At 37.4% G+C, this 18,991-nt stretch overlaps 5 protein-coding genes across 5 annotated transcripts; 3 read left to right on the forward strand and 2 right to left on the reverse strand.

Annotated features, from left to right (window-relative positions):
• The first annotated feature begins 14 nt into the window (after positions 1-14).
• Positions 15-1,530, forward strand: LOC104804500. Its single transcript, XM_010528813.1, has 7 exons — positions 15-154; positions 589-631; positions 718-810; positions 925-987; positions 1,088-1,183; positions 1,287-1,364; positions 1,444-1,530. The coding sequence occupies exons 1-7, from the start codon at positions 15-17 to the stop codon at positions 1,528-1,530; spliced, it is 600 nt and encodes a 199-aa protein (XP_010527115.1).
• A 648-nt stretch (positions 1,531-2,178) lies between these two features.
• LOC104803630 (V-type proton ATPase subunit c''2) lies at positions 2,179-3,936 on the reverse strand. The gene is made up of 4 exons (XM_010527622.2): positions 3,708-3,936; positions 3,473-3,550; positions 2,607-2,777; positions 2,179-2,512 (listed from the first exon to the last, which is right to left on the reverse strand). The coding sequence occupies exons 1-4, from the start codon at positions 3,827-3,829 to the stop codon at positions 2,344-2,346; spliced, it is 540 nt and encodes a 179-aa protein (XP_010525924.1). The 5' UTR covers positions 3,830-3,936; the 3' UTR covers positions 2,179-2,343.
• A 296-nt stretch (positions 3,937-4,232) lies between these two features.
• LOC104803631 (protein ECERIFERUM 26-like) lies at positions 4,233-6,950 on the forward strand. The gene is made up of 2 exons (XM_010527624.2): positions 4,233-4,682; positions 5,915-6,950. The coding sequence occupies exons 1-2, from the start codon at positions 4,251-4,253 to the stop codon at positions 6,857-6,859; spliced, it is 1,377 nt and encodes a 458-aa protein (XP_010525926.1). The 5' UTR covers positions 4,233-4,250; the 3' UTR covers positions 6,860-6,950.
• A 933-nt stretch (positions 6,951-7,883) lies between these two features.
• Positions 7,884-10,583, forward strand: LOC104803632 (stromal cell-derived factor 2-like protein). The gene is made up of 6 exons (XM_010527625.2): positions 7,884-8,276; positions 8,685-8,825; positions 9,201-9,341; positions 9,568-9,617; positions 9,720-9,849; positions 10,298-10,583. Exons 1-6 carry the CDS (start codon positions 8,169-8,171, stop codon positions 10,379-10,381), a joined length of 654 nt encoding a protein of 217 aa, XP_010525927.1. The 5' UTR covers positions 7,884-8,168; the 3' UTR covers positions 10,382-10,583.
• A 3,119-nt stretch (positions 10,584-13,702) lies between these two features.
• Positions 13,703-16,485, reverse strand: LOC104803634 (U-box domain-containing protein 14). Its single transcript, XM_010527626.2, is given in 3 exon segments — positions 13,703-14,681; positions 15,138-15,488; positions 15,644-16,485. Coding segments are annotated over 3 exon segments (1,569 nt in total). The 5' UTR covers positions 16,288-16,485; the 3' UTR covers positions 13,703-14,107.
• Between the last annotated feature and the right edge of the window lie 2,506 nt (positions 16,486-18,991).

An 18,991-nucleotide genomic window follows, 5' to 3' on the forward strand; every position in this document is an offset into this window, starting at 1 on the left:
GACGAAACATTGAAATGGCGTCGTTTTACTCCATCGTGTCATCTCCCTCTTCCTCCTCCTGTGCTCAGCCCAGGCCCTCCAATGGCTTCGGAAGACTCGAGCGTTGTCTCGTACGAGCTTCTTCTGATGTTCCCGATTTTTTCTCCGCTGATTGGTATGCCGATTGCTCTATCTGCTTAGCTATTCTAACGGACTCTGTTCCCTGTTTCTGTCTCCTTAGGCCGAATTTTAGTTTATTTTCCTGGGTTTTGTTGCATGCTTGTTTGCGCTAGTCATGGAAGAGTGACATAGATGCTGGGTTCGACGAGGAATAGAGAAATTCGAATCGTTTTTTATTGATTTCGTTTCCGGTTTGGTTTGATCAATTGGCATCTGTGGTTGTGGAACGCACCGAGTTCAAGAGCTCGTAGGTAACATCTGAATAAGAAAAGTGTGATTACTTTTGTTTGGGTTCTTGTTATGTAAGAGGAGAGATTCCATCCTTAAATACCCACTTCCTGGATTATCAGTTTCCCATAGTTCAAAGAGGGTTTCTTCTTCTCTGATTTGAAATTCTGAAACTTTTTTCCGTTTTGGCTGGTTTTGCAGGCTGGAGAGCCGAAGGAAACGCCCATTTGGCCCGGGACTTAATGTAATGAAACTGTTCGATGATGTGTTTGATGTGTTACTTTGCCTCGGTTCTAGTAGTATTGATTCGGGTTAAAGTTGTTGCAATAGTTTAGTGCCGAAGAGGCGGTTCGACATCAACTCGATGCACTCAAGTGTAATAACCAGCCCCGTGAAGATTACGGCATCGAGGTCATGTATCGGGTGAGAGAGCTATTTTCTCTGCCTTCCTTCCTTCCTTCCTTCGTCTCTGTTTTTTTATCACTTTCTTGATGTTTCTGCCGTCTTCTCTGTTTCCTCCATTGCTCAAAATGACAGTTTGCTGGATTTGACCCGTTCGAGAGATCAACCTATTTCGGGCCGTTCTTTGATCTGGGACAGGTTGGTTGTGTTTGAAGCTTCACAACACTTTGTTGAATAGCTTTGTAGTAAAATGGACTCACCCCGGTATCTTGGCTTCGTGGCTCTCTTTGGTGTGTAGTTTGAAAGGTTCCGTCGCATTTTCCACCATTCGTCGTACCGTGTTTTACTTGGTCACAGGGACAGGAAAATCTTAAGCAGTCTGTTTGTGGAAGAGGTCATATATCTCTTTAGAAATCTTGCAATCCCTTACTAGAAAAGAAATACTTGCCTGCATCGTATTCTCCTGATTCTTTCCTTTCAAACGGAATGGTATACAGAATCGGTTCAAACAACGGGTCTGGATTCAGGGAACTCGTCCAGAAGAAGAAGAGATATTTGAATTCACGATGGTCCAGGTTTGATCCACTCCCTTTGCTTCAACATGATGCTTATTGGTAGGATCTAAATCCGAAAAAGTTTTGATTTTACGGGCAGAGGGTAGGCGGCTCGTGTGATGGTTACTGGTTAACAGAGAGCTTGCTTCACGACGGAGACGCCTTTGCAGGTGGATTGGCTTATTGAGCCTCAGTTTCTTCATGTCGTTGTCGGTATTGATCATACATGCGTAAATATTGGACATATCATTTGTAATTTTACTTCACTGTTACACCGCAGTTCTTGTGGATGACCAACTTCTCACAGCTCAGTATTCATTTTGCGCATTGTTTTTTGTTCTTTAGATGTAATCCATTCCACTGCTTAGTAATAAAACCAAAACTGAATACACTGATTCATTTGTGAAAGAAAACAAAAGGGAGGAAATTCAGAGATCCATATACAAAACAAATTCATAGTTTTGATCAGTGTGGCCATTTCGAGTCTTTTCGGTTATATTCGGGTTCAATTAAAATTATTTTAATTATAGAAAAATTATAACTATTCAGTTTCTATATAAATTTCGGTTCATTTCAGTTATTTTTTATCGGTTCAATTTGGATTCCTTTTTTTTTATTGTAAAAAATTCATTTTTTTTCAACGATAGTCGGTTTCTTCAATTATTTTTTTAATCGGTTTGATTTCAGTTTTTTTTTAATTAGAGAAATCATGACCGTTCGATTTTATATCGTAGATTTGGTTACGGTTATGTTGTATTCGGTTCGATTCGACTATTCGGTTTATAACCAAAATGGTCACCTAAATCTAAGAGTGGACCAAAGAGAAGAACAAAACAAGACAAAGACATTCTCCAATGGGACTTATTAAGGACTTTAAAACAATACAAAAATTAGGGATTCAACATGGTTTCTTTCCCACACATGGTTTCTTATATAACAGGGAAAGGTAAACATGATGCAGATGTTTCATCAAGCATCTTCCCAGTATGTCCATTATCCCTCATGCTTTTGCAGGCCAAGTCGCTTGTGCTGACATAATAATCCCCACAATAACTCCAAACAACCCGAGAGCACTCCCGAAGATCTCGATCACAAGGATCTTCACGAAAAGGGACGAGTTCTGGGCATCAGATAACGCACAGCTGCTTCCGATGATTCCTACGCATAATCTACAAACGGTAAAAGCGATTCACAATCTCATCTTACAGGAAAAGACTTGACTAAAACAATCTCAAAGGTGAGGTAAAGGAGGAAGATACAGACCCACAAACAAGGTTTCCAAATCCAACTATAATCCCAGAAGCAAAGATTGCATATCCGGCTCTAAGAGACTCTGCATCATACATCCTTGATGATGGGACACTCTCCAGCTTCGTTTGCAGAATGATTGCTACAATAACACCATATATAGCCACGGCTTCGCAAAAGATTACGCTGGGACAGTAGAAAAAAAGAAAAGAAACGTGACACTATATTACGCTCGAACCCAGAGGCCACCATTCTCGAGCATCTAAAGAGCAGTAGCTAGAAAACTACACATCAGATTGCAAATGCAAACAAGAAAATGTAATAATTGTCCTCAGTGTTATCCCACTGGCGATCTGGCATGGCATCCCTCATTGAAACGTAACCATGTCAGTCATACTTAGAGACCAAAGGAGGCTCTCCTTCATCGTAAATATCAAGGGTTTAACACAGACACCAGAAGTGAGAGAACCTTCAAGGCACACTATCTTTCACCACAAAATTTATCTACTGGAATCTCGGGTCATGATCAACATTCTTTTCTTCGTCATGGGACAATGCTTACCGAAACTTGCACTCAAATGGGAAGCACGATAACGCAGCAAGATGAAAAGTTACAAAGAATCAGATTATGCCTGTAATTCGCATCAGACATCAAAAAGTTAGCAGACAACGAAAGTTACCCAAATTCCCTAAAGAGTCAGTCATTGGTTCCCGAGAAGAAAAAGCTTCTTAATACCCCGAAAAATCTCTCTTACGAGCCCTCAATTCACAGTCAACTTTCATCCGAAGGTATAATCCAACACCAAAAACTCGCAGAAAGAACAATCGCAATGTCCAAGACAAAGGGAACTAAAAATCCGAACGCTTGAACTTTGAAATACCTGATGAGATTCTTCGAAGTGATACGAGGAGCCTCGATAGCCGCACCGATCAAACTACTTCCCGTAATGTAAATTCCCCTTAACCAAACAAACATACAAACAAATTAGATTAACAAATACGAAAAACCCTCCAATCAAATTGACCGAAACCTAGACACAGAACGAAGAACAGACGGGAAAGACCTATGCTCACACACAGATGCCTACATCTACAATAGGAAGGAGAAGGAATTACCATGCGGCGCCAAGGACGGAGACACCGATCGAGATGGCGATTCCGATGGCGGAAAAAGTGTAAGGCGAGATCTTCACCAACGCCGCAGCCCACGAGCTCGGATCACCCACCATACCCGACATTCTCTCTCTCTTCTCTCTCTCTCTGCGATGTCGTGACGAGACGAACTGCTCCTCTCTCTCGGCGGTAGAGAAAAATTACGATGGCCTGTGATCCGAGATTGGAAGTTTGTGGATCACGCGCTGATAAAGTACGCGCGAGGCAGACGAACATAAAACGACAACGTTTGCCTGCATTCTTCAAAACGGTGCCGTTTGAATGCCTTTTTTTTTTTGCCTAAATACTTTTTTTTTGTATTCGTGACTCCAATATTAGTGAACTTTAATTTTGCCTTGCTACGTGGAGGCACGAACATTTCATTTTGCCCTTACATAAGAACGGTTATTATGCGCATGGAAAATGTGTGACGGTCTCAACCATGTATATATATATATACACATATCTACGTACGGAAATCAATATAAACCAAGAACAGTGGTGAATATGGGAGACGACCGTGTGAAGTTCATATGCAAAAGAACAGTGGTGAGTACAAAACCGGTCGAACCGGGGAAATCATACCGATTTTCGGTATTCGATCGAGTGATGGAACCGAACCACATACGCTTGGTTTTCTATTACAAATGCCCCAATGCCAAAAAACCGGGAGAAACCACCAAGAAGCTGAGGGAATCATTGGCGGAGGCTCTAACTTGTTTTCCGATGATAACCGGGAGATTGGTTAAGGACGAAGGCGAGCGTGGATGGAAGGTGAGATGCAACGACGCCGGCGTGAGGATGATCGAGGCGAGAGCCTCCGGCACGGTGGAGGAGTGGCTGGGGAATGTGGATACGGAGGAGGAGCTCAGGCTTGTCCACTGGGAGGAAATTTACCATGGCTCTAGTTCTTATTTTTGGTCTACCTTTTATGTGCAGGTATTTTCTTATTTGGTCCGGTTTGATTTAATTTCGTATTTATCTAAAAAAACTATCATTTAAACTAACGTAAAAAAAAAAAAACTAAAGCAAAGCATAAACCAATTTGATATGAGCTAAATTTAGTTCGGTTTTAATCGGTATTGTGGTTATTGACCCGAATAGATGTGAAATCAAACTCAAATGTATTTATAATAAATCAAATCGAACCGAGTACAAGAATTAGGGGTTTGGATATTGTGGTTTTCAGTTTGATTTTATTCGGGTTTGGTTCTTTCGATTTTATCATTGGAATTTCATGTTAGATTTGGTTTAACTTGTGTCTGATTTTTTAATGATAAAGATAATTATTTTAAAAAAATACTGTTTTTTTCGGTTATTTCTATATTCGGTCATGTTCGGATTTCATTCATAAAAATATGATAAGACATTCGGTTCCGATTTTTCTTTAAAAAAAAATTATTTTTTCGAGATTTTTTAAATCTCGGTTCGTTTCGGTTCCAGAAAATTTGCTTTTCTAAAACATATCGTTCGGAAAAGATTCAATTCGAAAAAATGCCTTATTTTTTCGATTCGATATAGTTCGGTTCCAGAACCGAACCGAAATGCCCTCAGTTTGCTAGAGTAAGCAAAAAAACCTTTAAACAAAGTGTCTTAGCTTTTACTTTTATATACAGATAACTGAATTTGAAGGCGGAGGGTTTGCAATTGGGTTAAGTTCTAGCCATCTTCTTGCAGACCCAATTTGTGCAACAACATTACTTGGAGCTTGGGCCGAAGCAACTCTAGCCCCGACCACGATGGCGGCTTCGCCGCTCCTGCACCAACTCCCGAGCTGTCGGCCGAGAAATGAAAAGGCCGACCCTAAACCCTACGATAACCATCTCCTCAAACATTACATCAACTCTTGCTCATCACAACCCTCGTCGTTTAACCCAACCAATAACGATTTCACGACCGTCACTCTTCTATTCACAGACCCGATGATTCGAGCCATGGCTCGGGCCCATGGAATTATTTTTTCGAGATTTTTTAAATCTCGGTTCGTTTCGGTTCCAGAAAATTTGCTTTTCTAAAACATATCGTTCGGAAAAGATTCAATTCGAAAAAATGCCTTATTTTTTCGATTCGATATAGTTCGGTTCCAGAACCGAACCGAAATGCCCTCAGTTTGCTAGAGTAAGCAAAAAAACCTTTAAACAAAGTGTCTTAGCTTTTACTTTTATATACAGATAACTGAATTTGAAGGCGGAGGGTTTGCAATTGGGTTAAGTTCTAGCCATCTTCTTGCAGACCCAATTTGTGCAACAACATTACTTGGAGCTTGGGCCGAAGCAACTCTAGCCCCGACCACGATGGCGGCTTCGCCGCTCGTGCACCAACTCCCGAGCTGTCGGCCGAGAAATGAAAAGGCCGACCCTAAACCCTACGATAACCATCTCCTCAAACATTACATCAACTCTTGCTCATCACAACCCTCGTCGTTTAACCCAACCAATAACGATTTCACGACCGTCACTCTTCTATTCACAGACCCGATGATTCGAGCCATGGCTCGGGCCAATGGGATGAAGATATCGCCCTTTGAAGCGACGGTCGGCCTCATATGGACCTGTATGAGTCGAGCCAAAGGGATGAGAGACGAGCTCATGGGCATGTCACTGTGCTTAGACGTGAGAATGACCTTGAACGTAAACGAAAATTTCTTTGGTAATTGCATGGTCTATCACAAGCTCCAAAACACCAAAAGATCGTCAGTCACAACAACCGGAGATATATTATCACATGCCATTGAGGAGATTCGAAGGACGACGAAGGAAATCGACTATGACTCGGTCATGGACTTGATCGAGTGGCTGAGAATCAAAGATCATATTGACCCGATAAGGAATGGTTCTGATATGGTGTGTACTAATCTAGAGAATCTGATGGATTTAGGGCATACGAGGTTTGAAGAAGAGATGACCTTGAAACACGTGTCATGCTACGTGGAAGGTCCGGCGGTTGGAGGAGGTCGAGTTACGGTGCTTCCGCCGCTGTCGACTGGTGAAGGACCGATGAGCCGAGTGGCTATGATCACTCTTCCTCGTACGCTGATAGCTAAGGTGTTGAGTGATGAGCTCCTTCAGACCTTCCATCCCATTGTACTCATGGGACCTAAATGCCAAATAAAATAAAAATAGTTATTGTTTGTTGTAGTTTGTACTTTGAAATTATAAATTGCACTTATTGTAAAAGTTTCTAACTTTATGCAAATTTTAATCGAATTAAGCCTAAATCATGATTAACCATTACATCGTGAATCCAATAATACTTCGTTAGATATATGGAAAGAATTTGAGATGAAATTGCAAGAATATGAGATTTTCGATGTTTAATTTTTTATTATTGTTATTATTAGTATTAACAAATATGATTTTTATATCAATAGTAAAAAATTAACTAAAAACTAAAAATCCATTTTCTTAGATTTACAAAAACGAAAAACATTCAAAATAAAAATTACTACAATTCAAAACCTCAATCTCCACTTTTTGATATTCTGATACAATGCCAACTGTCGATTTTTTTATTTTACATCTCAACCGTCGGTTTTTTTTTTCTATCTCAACCTTTATATCTCATGATTCGATTTGAACGGTCTCTATAATTCACAAAACACGTTCTCAACGGTTGATCTTTCATATTAAATTTGAACCGTCCAGTTTTAAAGTTCGATCTCAGCCATTTGTTTTATAGATTCAATCTTGACCGTTGAATCTTACCATATGATCTAGACATTGATTGATCATATTGGATCTCACGTGTCGTTTTTTTTATTATTGACGGTTGATTTCAGATATTTAATTTTAAATCTTTGATATTTTAGATTCCATCTAAACCATTGATTCACAAGATACAATTTCAAGTTTCAACTATCGGGCATTTCAATTGTCTCAACCATGTATGATGTTAAACATGATGGGCCCAATTTCGGCCCATTAAGATATGGTATGGCCCACAGTTGATCAGCAAAAGAAGAGGTGTAATCGTGGGACTGGCGCATTATAAACCAGCCCAAACCTATATTTCTCTTTAATAGTGACCAGCCAATAATATTATTACACGTCATTGATATTACACGTGTCTTCTTTTCATTCGTCCTCTTCACGTATGCCGTCGCGTCGAACCAGAGCCGAGGAGCGATTAAAATTAAAAGACGAGCGAGATCCATACGGAGAGTTGCTCGTTCGCCGAGAAGTGATCGGAAAAAGCATCGGAACCGCTGCTGATTTCCGTCTCGGGAGATATCTTAGAAGTTCTTTCACGGTGGCGTCGTCTTCGGGGCAACAACAATCTCTGTCCAGAAGAAAGTCTTCTTCGTCTTCGTCTCCGTCTCCGTCTCCGTCGCGTTCTGCTCCGGCGGCGCGTTCTTCTCCGGCGAGGAAACCGATCTCGGAGTTTCCGTTTTGGCAGCAGAACTGGTTCATCGGACTGCTTTTCGTGATGGCTTTGGGATTAATCTCTGTTGCTCTCTTCCTTTTCCTCAGCCTCGATCCAGATAACGACTTCACCTCCACCGTCTCCGCTGCCTCCGGTCAAGAAGGTGTCGAGGTGCGTTTTTTTCCATCGATTTGGCTCATGTGTTGGAAACTGTATAATATGGATTTCGTATAGATTGCGACAGATGCGTACGGAAAGACGATTGTGTCGTAGATAGCTCTGTGCTTGTGTATTGTATGAGTTATCTCTTTTTCCGTTTTGCTTTCCTCGAGAAGCTTGTTATCTTCATTGAAAATAAATCCAGAAAGTTCTTTCCCAGAGGATGCCGGATCATATATGAGATTTACGTGCTGCATTTTTCTTCCCATTGCGCTTGTTTTAACGAAGCTTGATATTTGGCCAGAGGATTTGCTTAGGATTTAGTCTTTGTGCTTTATTGGTCCTTCCTTGTGAGATTATAAGTTTATAACGTATATGGTAAGGAACATTGAACCTCATATTTTCATTCTGATATGGCAGATTACCTATGGTAGTGTGATTAAGCTGATGCACGAGAAAACAAAGTTTAGACTGCATTCACATGATGTGCCCTATGGCTCCGGCAGTGGTCAGCAATCAGTCACTGGTTTTCCGGGCGTTGATGATTCCAATAGCTACTGGGTACTTTCTTGCTCCTGTTGTCTTCCTATATTCAGTGCTAATGACTCGTGTTTGGGATTTTGTTTTACTGGTCTTATAGTTTCGACACATTTTCGTTTTGTTTGTGGTTCCAGTTGTGTTGAAGCAACTATAATTCTAGGTGTATTGATTGTAGATAAAACTTCAGCTAAAGTGGGAGAACATATGTGTGTTTTCTTAGAACTATTGCATGCGAAGGCGTCTGACCTTATTTTATGTTTTTTAGTAGTATATAAAAAATACTTCTTTACTTTTGGAACTGAAATGGAATAAGCATAGATGTGTGTTTGTGTTTTAACATAGAGGAACCAGCAGGCGTTTCATCTTACGGCTCGAGGCTTAATTTTTGTTTGGCAGATTGTTAGACCCGTGCCTGGAAAGTCATCCAAGCAAGGGGATGCCATCAAGGTTGGAACAACCATTAGACTGCAGCACATGAAAACTAGAAGATGGCTGCACAGTCATTTGCACGCATCCCCAATATCTGGAAACTTGGAGGTTAGAACCATCTTCCATTTGTAGCTATATATCAACTCCTTTTTGATTGTTGCCTTATCCGTTGGAAATGTCCGAAATTTATCTGGATTTGTGGAAACCTGTGAAGTGAAAAATCAATCTATTATTCTGATTTACATTGAGAAAAGTAGAACTGATAGGGCATGACCTGGAACCAGCATTTCCTGATAATATTAACTCTCGCTTGAGATTTTTTTCCCCAATGCAGGTGAGCTGCTTCGGTAGTGATTCACAGTCCGACACAGGGGACCACTGGAAGTAATCTCTCTCCCAAATTCAATCAATCTTCTTGTGCAAGAGTATATATCTCTCAACTCTTCCTTCTCTCAGTCGCTCACCTGTATGAATCTTTTCACATAGGCTGGTAATCGAAGGGAGTGGGAAGACTTGGAAGCAAGACCAAAGGATAAGGCTTCAACACATAGACACGGGGGGCTATCTCCACAGCCACGACAAGAAATACCAACGCATAGCCGGTGGTCAGCAGGAGGTATACAAAGCAAATACCCCCTCCTCCCCTTTATCTATCTGTTATTTGTGCAGCACATTTCGATATGGTTATGGACAAAAACGATGGGGAAATACCCCCTTCAGTTGAATGTTGTTTGTTTAGAAACCGAGCTTGCGTGCCATTCCTAGGCTTATATCTGCCGGAATGTTAAGAGGACATATCAATTAGTTTTTGATATGAGGTTGCAAATCCTAGATATAGGATAGGATGTGAATACCGAAAGAAAGAGACCAGACATGAATTGGGGAAATACCGAAAGGGCGATACTACATTGATATTTATGTGTTTGTGACGATTACTGTGACTTGGTATATTTCCCTTTCGGGTTTTGGGTTATGATTCATCACATATATATGCACAAGAGAGTCGTATGGAAATGGATACATAGATGGTAACATATAGACGTAATATTCGCTGTCAATTGCAGGTGTGCGGAGTTAAGGAGAAGAGGGCGGATAACGTCTGGTTGGCAGCAGAAGGCGTATACCTTCCCGTGAAGGAAGCCGAGTAGATGGGAAGATGGCGCAGGCTGACTGAAGGATCCATCTGATAATGTATCGGTTCTCCCTCGGAATAGTTTTCGTTCGTTAGATGTGTTGTGATGTTATGCATATCCTTGACATACTTTGACGATATATACACCGACGTATCTGAGCTCTGTTCTTGGTCGATGATTCATCATTAGTAGCAGAAAATGATAATTAACTTTACCATATGAAAAACTGATGAGCTCATTTTTTTTATTAATAGTTGAAATAATTAATCAATAAATTCATCAAAACTTCTTTCTTCATCGACTTATACGACTCAGAGATTTGAGAATCGATGTGTAAGGTTAGTAGATAAAAGAAAATGTACGAGTTCATTACGACAAGTGAGAAAGACTAGGTATAATCCTATATAGACAAAATAGAAATCAATTCACTCCAAAATCGAAATAGAAATCTAAACGAATATAATTAGTCTTCTAAAATCAAATTGTGAATAAAAAAAATAGTAGAAGTCATCCGAAGCATCTTAGGACCATCGGACTCGATACTTTATAAATTTGACCAAACTAGAACTTGGGGAGATGGTAATATTTAAATAAATATATAATTTTAAAAAGTCGGTGGTGGGATCGTGCACCAAATGAATAAATGCGCATATTAATTGATTACCCAACGTTTTTGGGGATGTGGACGCAATTAAGCACCATAACTATCCGTCTTTTTCAAAAATATTCCTTTTTTTTTATATATATATATAACCATATGCACATTTTGATTTGGTTATGTATCATTAAATTGATTCGAACCTAATCGTGTATAAGTATACCTCAATACAATTAAAATTTAAAACCTGTTGCTATGCTGTGGGCTATAATTTTTATAAATTAATTTAATCGAATCTAAATCTAATACAAACTCAATAAAAAAATAAATAGAAACTACATTAAATATTTTTACTAAAAATAGCGTCTAAATGGAAACAACATAAAATACGAATAATATAGCTTTTATAAAATTCTAAAACTATAATACTAAAAACAATCAATGAAATTCGGAATTTTACACGTTTTTAAACAGAGGAATAAATAATAAAAAACGGCAACTAGTGTTACGGTACGACCACGAAACGACGATTGTCGTTGTCGAATTTACGCCTTCCCTATGAAATTTGGTATGTATTGTATGCTGTCAACTACTGTTAAAAAATGAAATACCAACCTTTGACAAAAAAACAATTATTTTTTAATGACAAATATATATAAGATAAAATGCTCAAATATAATATATATATATACACAGACATACATATTGCTCCATGTAGTAAGATGTGTGTACAGCTTTTAAATGGAGATACGTACGACTTTTGGAAATTGATAAATGTGGATATAACAATTAATTGGAGGCCACAAAAATACGTATCCACGTAACTATAAATATTAGATCACATTCACATCATAAACGTTCGTTGATATTTAGTCTTCGCCAATGATAATTCATATGCGATTGGACAATTTGATGATAATTCTACCGATTGTTGGACGATAATTTAAAACATCATGTTTACGGTTTCATTTATGTTAATAAAAAATATCAAACCAAATTTTAAACAAACTTATTAATATGCAAACCTCTTGATATTATCCAAGAGCACATTCAATTCAATCAGTGGGATTTGTGTGAAACCATACGTAAACCTCAATTATATTTGCCAATCTTTAATGGATAATCTTAATCTCTTCTTTATCATTAAATGGTAGATAAAAACAATTTTCCCATAAATAAATAAATATAACGTTGAACGATGATCAATTTGAAGTATTTTAGCATCCGGGGGTCGTATCCATTTTAATTGGAGAATGGCCCACGCCAAAAATAATGAATTGTCTGCCGTACATTCCATGGAAGTCACACCGACATTTTATTTTCTATGGTATTGTTTAATTTCACATCTAAATTGTTCTTACGATTAAATTAAAATATCGTGTTTCCTGTTCTCTCATGTTTGTTAATGGCCGCGTCGCTTTTGTTCGTTCAATAATAAATTAAATAATAACACGATTGTATTTTAAAAAATATATAATTTAGAAATGAATTGGGTATAATTATTTTTAAACTAAATTGAATTATAAAAATAATAAAAATACTATGGCTAAAAAGTATTTCTTAAAATAAAAGTAAATGTGAACCGAGACAATCAAATTTGATTCCACCGAAAATTCAATTTAAAAAAGAATATAATTATTAAAAATTCTAAAATACAGATAAAAATAATTGAAATTCAAAATGCTACCATGTTTTACAAGAAGAAAAAAAAGTGTATTTGATAACAAAATAAAAAAGATAACAATAAAGACCATAACTAACCAGCACAGAACACTAGAAACAGTGGCGAACTTTATTAAATCCAAATCCATACATTAAAATATTTAAACAGATCACTTCACTTACCTTATGCCATCATCATCATCATCATCATCATCACATGCAACCCAAACTTATCCATTCATGCAATTGTCCATATAATATTTTTAATATTACCATGAAACATTGAAATTGATAATGTTTGCAAGGCAACCTCTAATATGCTGCTTTATTTAACGAAAATCCACCATGGAAATGAGCCAAATGTTCTTAAGAAGCTAAACACTAGATAAGTCTATAATCATAATTTTTTTTTGGTAATCGAGTGTTTTAAAACAAAATCCAAACTAATTTTAGATCGGGGTTAATAATGTGATTTGGAATATACATTTCCTTTCCAGATTCAAGATTCGGATTCGGAATGGAATAAACGTTTTGTATTCTCTTTTCACCGGAATGGAATAACAACGCTTTGTTGCTTGGACAAGAGCTGTGGCATCGGTGCGCATGTTATATCATCTTAGCATTGATGATGACAAATGTGTGAAATGAAATGAACATTTCGTGTCTTGGTTCTACAAATATTGACTTTCTTATTCTTCCCTTCTGTCAGGAAAAGAGAGAGTCATTAAAGAGGCATAACCAAATTAACTCAATTCATTATTATAAATTATCTTTAATGCAAATTGAAATTAACTAAAGAATGTAAGGTCAAAAGATTCTCTTTATATGATCTTACTCTACCGAAACCGGACAAAGACGTGACCCACTCTTTCGTGACCCGTCTTACAAATATAATTTTAAAACATGTTTTTCCTTATATATACATATATATATATATACACACATATTAGCTTTTACCTTTATTTTTTATTCATTACTACAAAATAACAATATTCTTTTTACCCATCAAGTAAATTCGTAGTTCATCTAAAAAATGGCGTTTTAGACTATTTTTTTCACCAAAAAAAGTGGTAATATAGATTTAAGGGATAATCTTTATCGCTACGAAAATTACAAATCCAAATGAACAAAGGTGGTGGCTTTATATATATAAAAGTTTTACCTTAACTTTGCCAAGTATTTATTGTTTTTATAAAGAAAAAGAAGCTAAAGGAAGAAGAGTCTCTCATATGGGTAACAGCAAGGGAGTGGACCATGGCACGTTTAAAGGGAGGAAAATGACCTTCGCAAGGGGCAGTTCGGTCATTTCACTTACCTCCGAGAAGTGGGACCCAACAAGCTCAAAAAAAAACACAGAGAGAGACATACATGTGAAGTATGTATCTCAGTGAAGACTTCCAAAGTGAGAGAATCCTCTACCTAACCCTGGACACTAGGTTTTTAACCTATACCATGTCTTCGATGATGATGACTGACATTGATCAGAAAGGCAGGCTCTTGGAGGTGGAACTGGAGGTGAGGGCCTTGAAATGCTCCGAGGGCACGAAATCTTGAGGCAAATTCGCTCTCTTCACTATTCTCTTCATGTTGTTCTGTAGACTCTGTTGAACCAGCTGCTTCACCGCTTTCCTCTCCTCGCTCATCATCTCATCCATCTCGGTACTCATCCCGTCTTTTGGGACTCTGCTCGTCGGTAATAACGACGATGAGGTCCCGTAAATCGGTGCGGATACCGCTCGGGGATTCTCGGACTCGGAAATTTGCTTCCCCTTGCCCACTCTTAGGCACTCCAGTATCCTCGACGCTCTCTTCTGGGCCAATGCGCTTCCTAGGAGGGTTAATTCGAGCAACGAGGATTCGATCCCTGCCTCGATCATGGCTTTTTGGTCTCCCTACGCCTTGTGAGCCATTAACATGAGAATGTAGGTCGCTTTCTCTTGGCAACCGGGGGAATCCGTCCAGCTCAACACGTCCACCAGCACGGGGAAATTTTAGCATCCGGGGGTCGTATCCATTTTAATTGGAGAATGGCCCACGCCAAAAATAATGAATTGTCTGCCGTACATTCCATGGAAGTCACACCGACATTTTATTTTCTATGGTATTGTTTAATTTCACATCTAAATTGTTCTTACGATTAAATTAAAATATCGTGTTTCCTGTTCTCTCATGTTTGTTAATGGCCGCGTCGCTTTTGTTCGTTCAATAATAAATTAAATAATAACACGATTGTATTTTAAAAAATATATAATTTAGAAATGAATTGGGTATAATTATTTTTAAACTAAATTGAATTATAAAAATAATAAAAATACTATGGCTAAAAAGTATTTCTTAAAATAAAAGTAAATGTGAACCGAGACAATCAAATTTGATTCCACCGAAAATTCAATTTAAAAAAGAATATAATTATTAAAAATTCTAAAATACAGATAAAAATAATTGAAATTCAAAATGCTACCATGTTTTACAAGAAGAAAAAAAAGTGTATTTGATAACAAAATAAAAAACAAGATGGCAAGGATCCTCTCACTCACTTGCATATCCCCCAATGTGTTTACCAGAAATGGGATGAGATCGGTTTCGAGGAAGAAGGAAACGTTGGGGTGATAGATGGAGAGGTTGTAGAGGGCTCGGAGGGCGTCTTCTCTGGCTTGTGAACTGCAAGAATCGTCCAAGTTCTCGAGCGTTTTCACCAAGAATGGTACCGCACCGGAAGAACCGATGATGGGTTTGTTCGAATCCAACGCGCTTAACCCCAGGAAATTCGCAACGATTGCTTCTGCAACTGATGGGTTTTGGGATTCGATCAGCTTCAGCATCTTGTGAACAGCTCCCGCTTTAACAATGGCTGCTTTGTTCCTGCATGGAACGAGAGAAACAGGGAACTAATAATTCTCAGAGCAAACAAAAGGGATCCACATGATGAACATTCCACGGGAGATCAAAATCATCATCCATGGTAGTTTTTTTAATGCATGAGAACAATTCGATCATGAGAGTAGACGAAGACTGACCCGTCATTTCCGATTCCGAGATTGAGCAGAGCGTAGAGAGAAGCGATCTGAGCTTCCGCGTCCGCGGTTCGCCAGTCGTCGATCAAGCTGACGAGCGGAGGGATCGCGCCGAGCATCGCGAGCGTCACTCTCGCCTCCGTGTCTTCCTTCGCCAGCAAACGCACTTTCCTCGCCGCCGCTAGTTCCCTCTCTCCTCCTCCTTCTCCGCCGTTGTGGGTCCCACGCGCCGCCGCCGCGATCTGCAACTCCTTGACCACGCGCTTGAGCTCCTCGAGCGCCTCCTCCTTCTTCCTCGTCTCCACGTCAGCCTCTGCCTCCGCCAGGTTCAACAAATCACAGAGCTTCTCCGATTTCGCCTCTTTCTTCTCCCGAGATTTCCTCTGTTTCCCCTCGAAACCGACGCCGTTCAACGCCGCTCCAAGCGTCTTCGCTTTCGCACCAATCGCGGTTCCACCTTCGCAGCCGTCGTCATCTTCCCCGATCTCATGACGGTAACGAGAGCTTCCGCCGCAGCTGACGGCATCAAAGATTTTCCGGCGGAATGACGATCTCCAGAGACGGAAATGGTTGCCGGAGGAGGATGAAGTGGCGGGAGTAGGGTCGAGGATGAGAGATCCGACATTGTTACGGTGACACTTCGCCATTGTCTCCGATCAGTTTTCCGGCGACACTGAACCTGCAGAATCAGCGCGGGCGTGTGTGTGTGTGTGTGAAAGGGAGAGAGAGATCGTTCTGTTCTTGGAAGTGAAAACAGAGGAAACTAAATGATTTTTAGAGACTGACGACTGTTGAAGCTTTTTTTTCCCTTTTCCTTTTTTTAAAAAAAATGTTTTTTTAATATTTTTATTAAATAAGTATTTATCTCTGTGAGTGAGTGTGTGTCAGAGGAAAAGTAGAACGACATTGTCTTAAATCCCTAACACCGTGTCTTGGAAGCCACCTACTTATAGATTAAATAAAACAATAAATAAATAGCATTTTCTTTTCTCCCATCTATAGATTTAGATTATTCAATGACAAAATTTTAATATTTTTATAGTTATTTATATATAAATTCGTTATACGAAAATATTTTTTAAAAGAAGTTTGTTAGCGAATTCCCGGATATGCTATGTCTGTCAAAAAAAAAAATACGAAAAAACTACTTTTTACATATAATTCTTCTTGTGCATCAAAAAATATATTTTTATGTTTTTTTTTAAAGTTCGAATAAATTGTGGATTTATTTTGTCGTTTCCAATTTTGTGTGTAAACACTCGAGTTTGATTTGGATACATTTTTTTCTCACAAGTGATGGAAAAAAATATATTTTTCGGAAAAAAAAATAAAAGATGAAGGAAATGGGGAGGAGGAAATGCAGTGTACGGGAGAGAGCATTAGAGGAGGGTGGGGACAGGGGACAGTGTGATGTCCATCACTGTTTGTTCTTTAATCTCAGCCGTCCATCCTAATTTATGATTTGTCAGGGAACCTTCTAAACGGGTCCCACTTGTAGCTAATAGTAAAAATTTCATTTATAAAAAAAAAATTGTGTTCAAAGTACAAATGAAGTTATGGTGCTCCCTCCCGTATAAAAGAAAAAAAAAATGGTTGCAAATCTAGAAAATGCCAAGATTTGTAGATATTAGCAGTTAATTAACTGCAATGTTTCAGGTGGGTTTTTAAATTGTTTGAGCTGTTGGATTTGAAAATTCCAAAGTTTATTGAATAAAAAAAATTATTGTTGGAGATATATCATTACAAAGATTTTAAAATATAAACTTAAATTAAATATAATCAAATAAGAAAAATTATATCTGAAATTTGAAATCTAATATGATTTAGAATATGATGATATCGTTTTTATAATTACATTAATATAAATCGATGGAATATAAGGATATTGTAAAATTTTATTTTTAAACTATTTAATTAAAATAAAATACTATATCATTAAAGAAATAATTAAAAATAACTAAATCTTAGAATACGAATACACGACCAATTTACAAAAGTTTCATAATGTTTTGATATTTTATAATATTATGTTGTAACAAAACTGTTTTTAAATAACGAAAAAAAAATACTTATTACAAGTAATCTAAACGATAATCATAAAAACTTTAAATTATTTTTCAAAAAATCTAATGAAAATACATTAACTATATAAAATAAACTGAAATATAAAAACTTTATAATTTATCAAATAATACACCAAATTTTCGGAATAACAAATAAATACATCAGTTGTAAAAATAAGAAAAAATCGCCACAGTAAATCAAAACAGATAATTGTGCAAACAAAATATTTCAGATTATAAAATCGGTCTGTAAATAATTGTTAAAGATTAGATGATTTAGTAGTTTTCTGAAATTATTTAGAAAACTATAATTCTATACAACGGTATGATTTTTTTTATAAAAAAGGTTAATGTATAAATTTAATAAATTAAAATTCAGAAATGCTAAACTAATTTTTTTTTAATATTTTATGAAGTTGATTTATTTTTATAGGATTTTCCTACTTTATTTTGTTGTCTTAAAACATCAAAATGCAAGACCACGTGAGAACTTTAGCTTTTGTGATTTTTATAATATTTTCACCACACCGTTTCACTCTTTCACGATAATATTAATAAATTAATGTCGTATTTAAACCATTCAGATACTTGGGGCCCAACGCGATTCTTGGACGAAATCTATGGTAACGTAAGGTGTGCGTCGCAGAGGATAAAAGCTAATCGGCCCTTCTGAAGCACGTGGAAGCTGCGCCTGACTTCCAAAATTATTAACACTGAAGTCACATACATAACTCATTAGCGATTGTTTTGTTCTCCATTTTATTATTTCCAATTTGCTATTTGATCCCTCGATTTTACTATATTGAGGTAATCGCCCATTTCTTTTTTCATTGAGTAAATTTCATAAATCTAGTTTGGAGAAACCCATGTTGAATTATATTTAATTTGAATCAAGCAAATTCTATGTATAAATTATTTATAATAAAAACATTTCTAAGATTTTTTTTATCTGAACTAATTATAAGATATAACTTAATTCTATTAAGATGATATATTATTGGTTTGGACTAAACCGTGTTGGTATCAGGTATAATTTTCTATCATTGGTGTAGTTTTTGAATTTCATTTCATTTTTGTTAACCCTCTATTTATTTATATTATGTATATAAACGATACATTGTAACATTTTTTGAATGAAAATGAAACTTCTCCCTCTTCGCTTGCTCACGTACGTGGAGGATGCATCTATACGAGGCTTGTACTAAGTAATGGCCAATGTTGATATTTGCACGTCTTTTCTTTGCATAGCTTCCGAATAATTGGCATTTCTTGGAATTTATTTCTATGC

Source organism: Tarenaya hassleriana, unplaced genomic scaffold, assembly GCF_000463585.1.
Source record: "Tarenaya hassleriana unplaced genomic scaffold, ASM46358v1 Cleome9, whole genome shotgun sequence".
Lineage (NCBI taxonomy): Eukaryota > Viridiplantae > Streptophyta > Magnoliopsida > Brassicales > Cleomaceae > Tarenaya > Tarenaya hassleriana.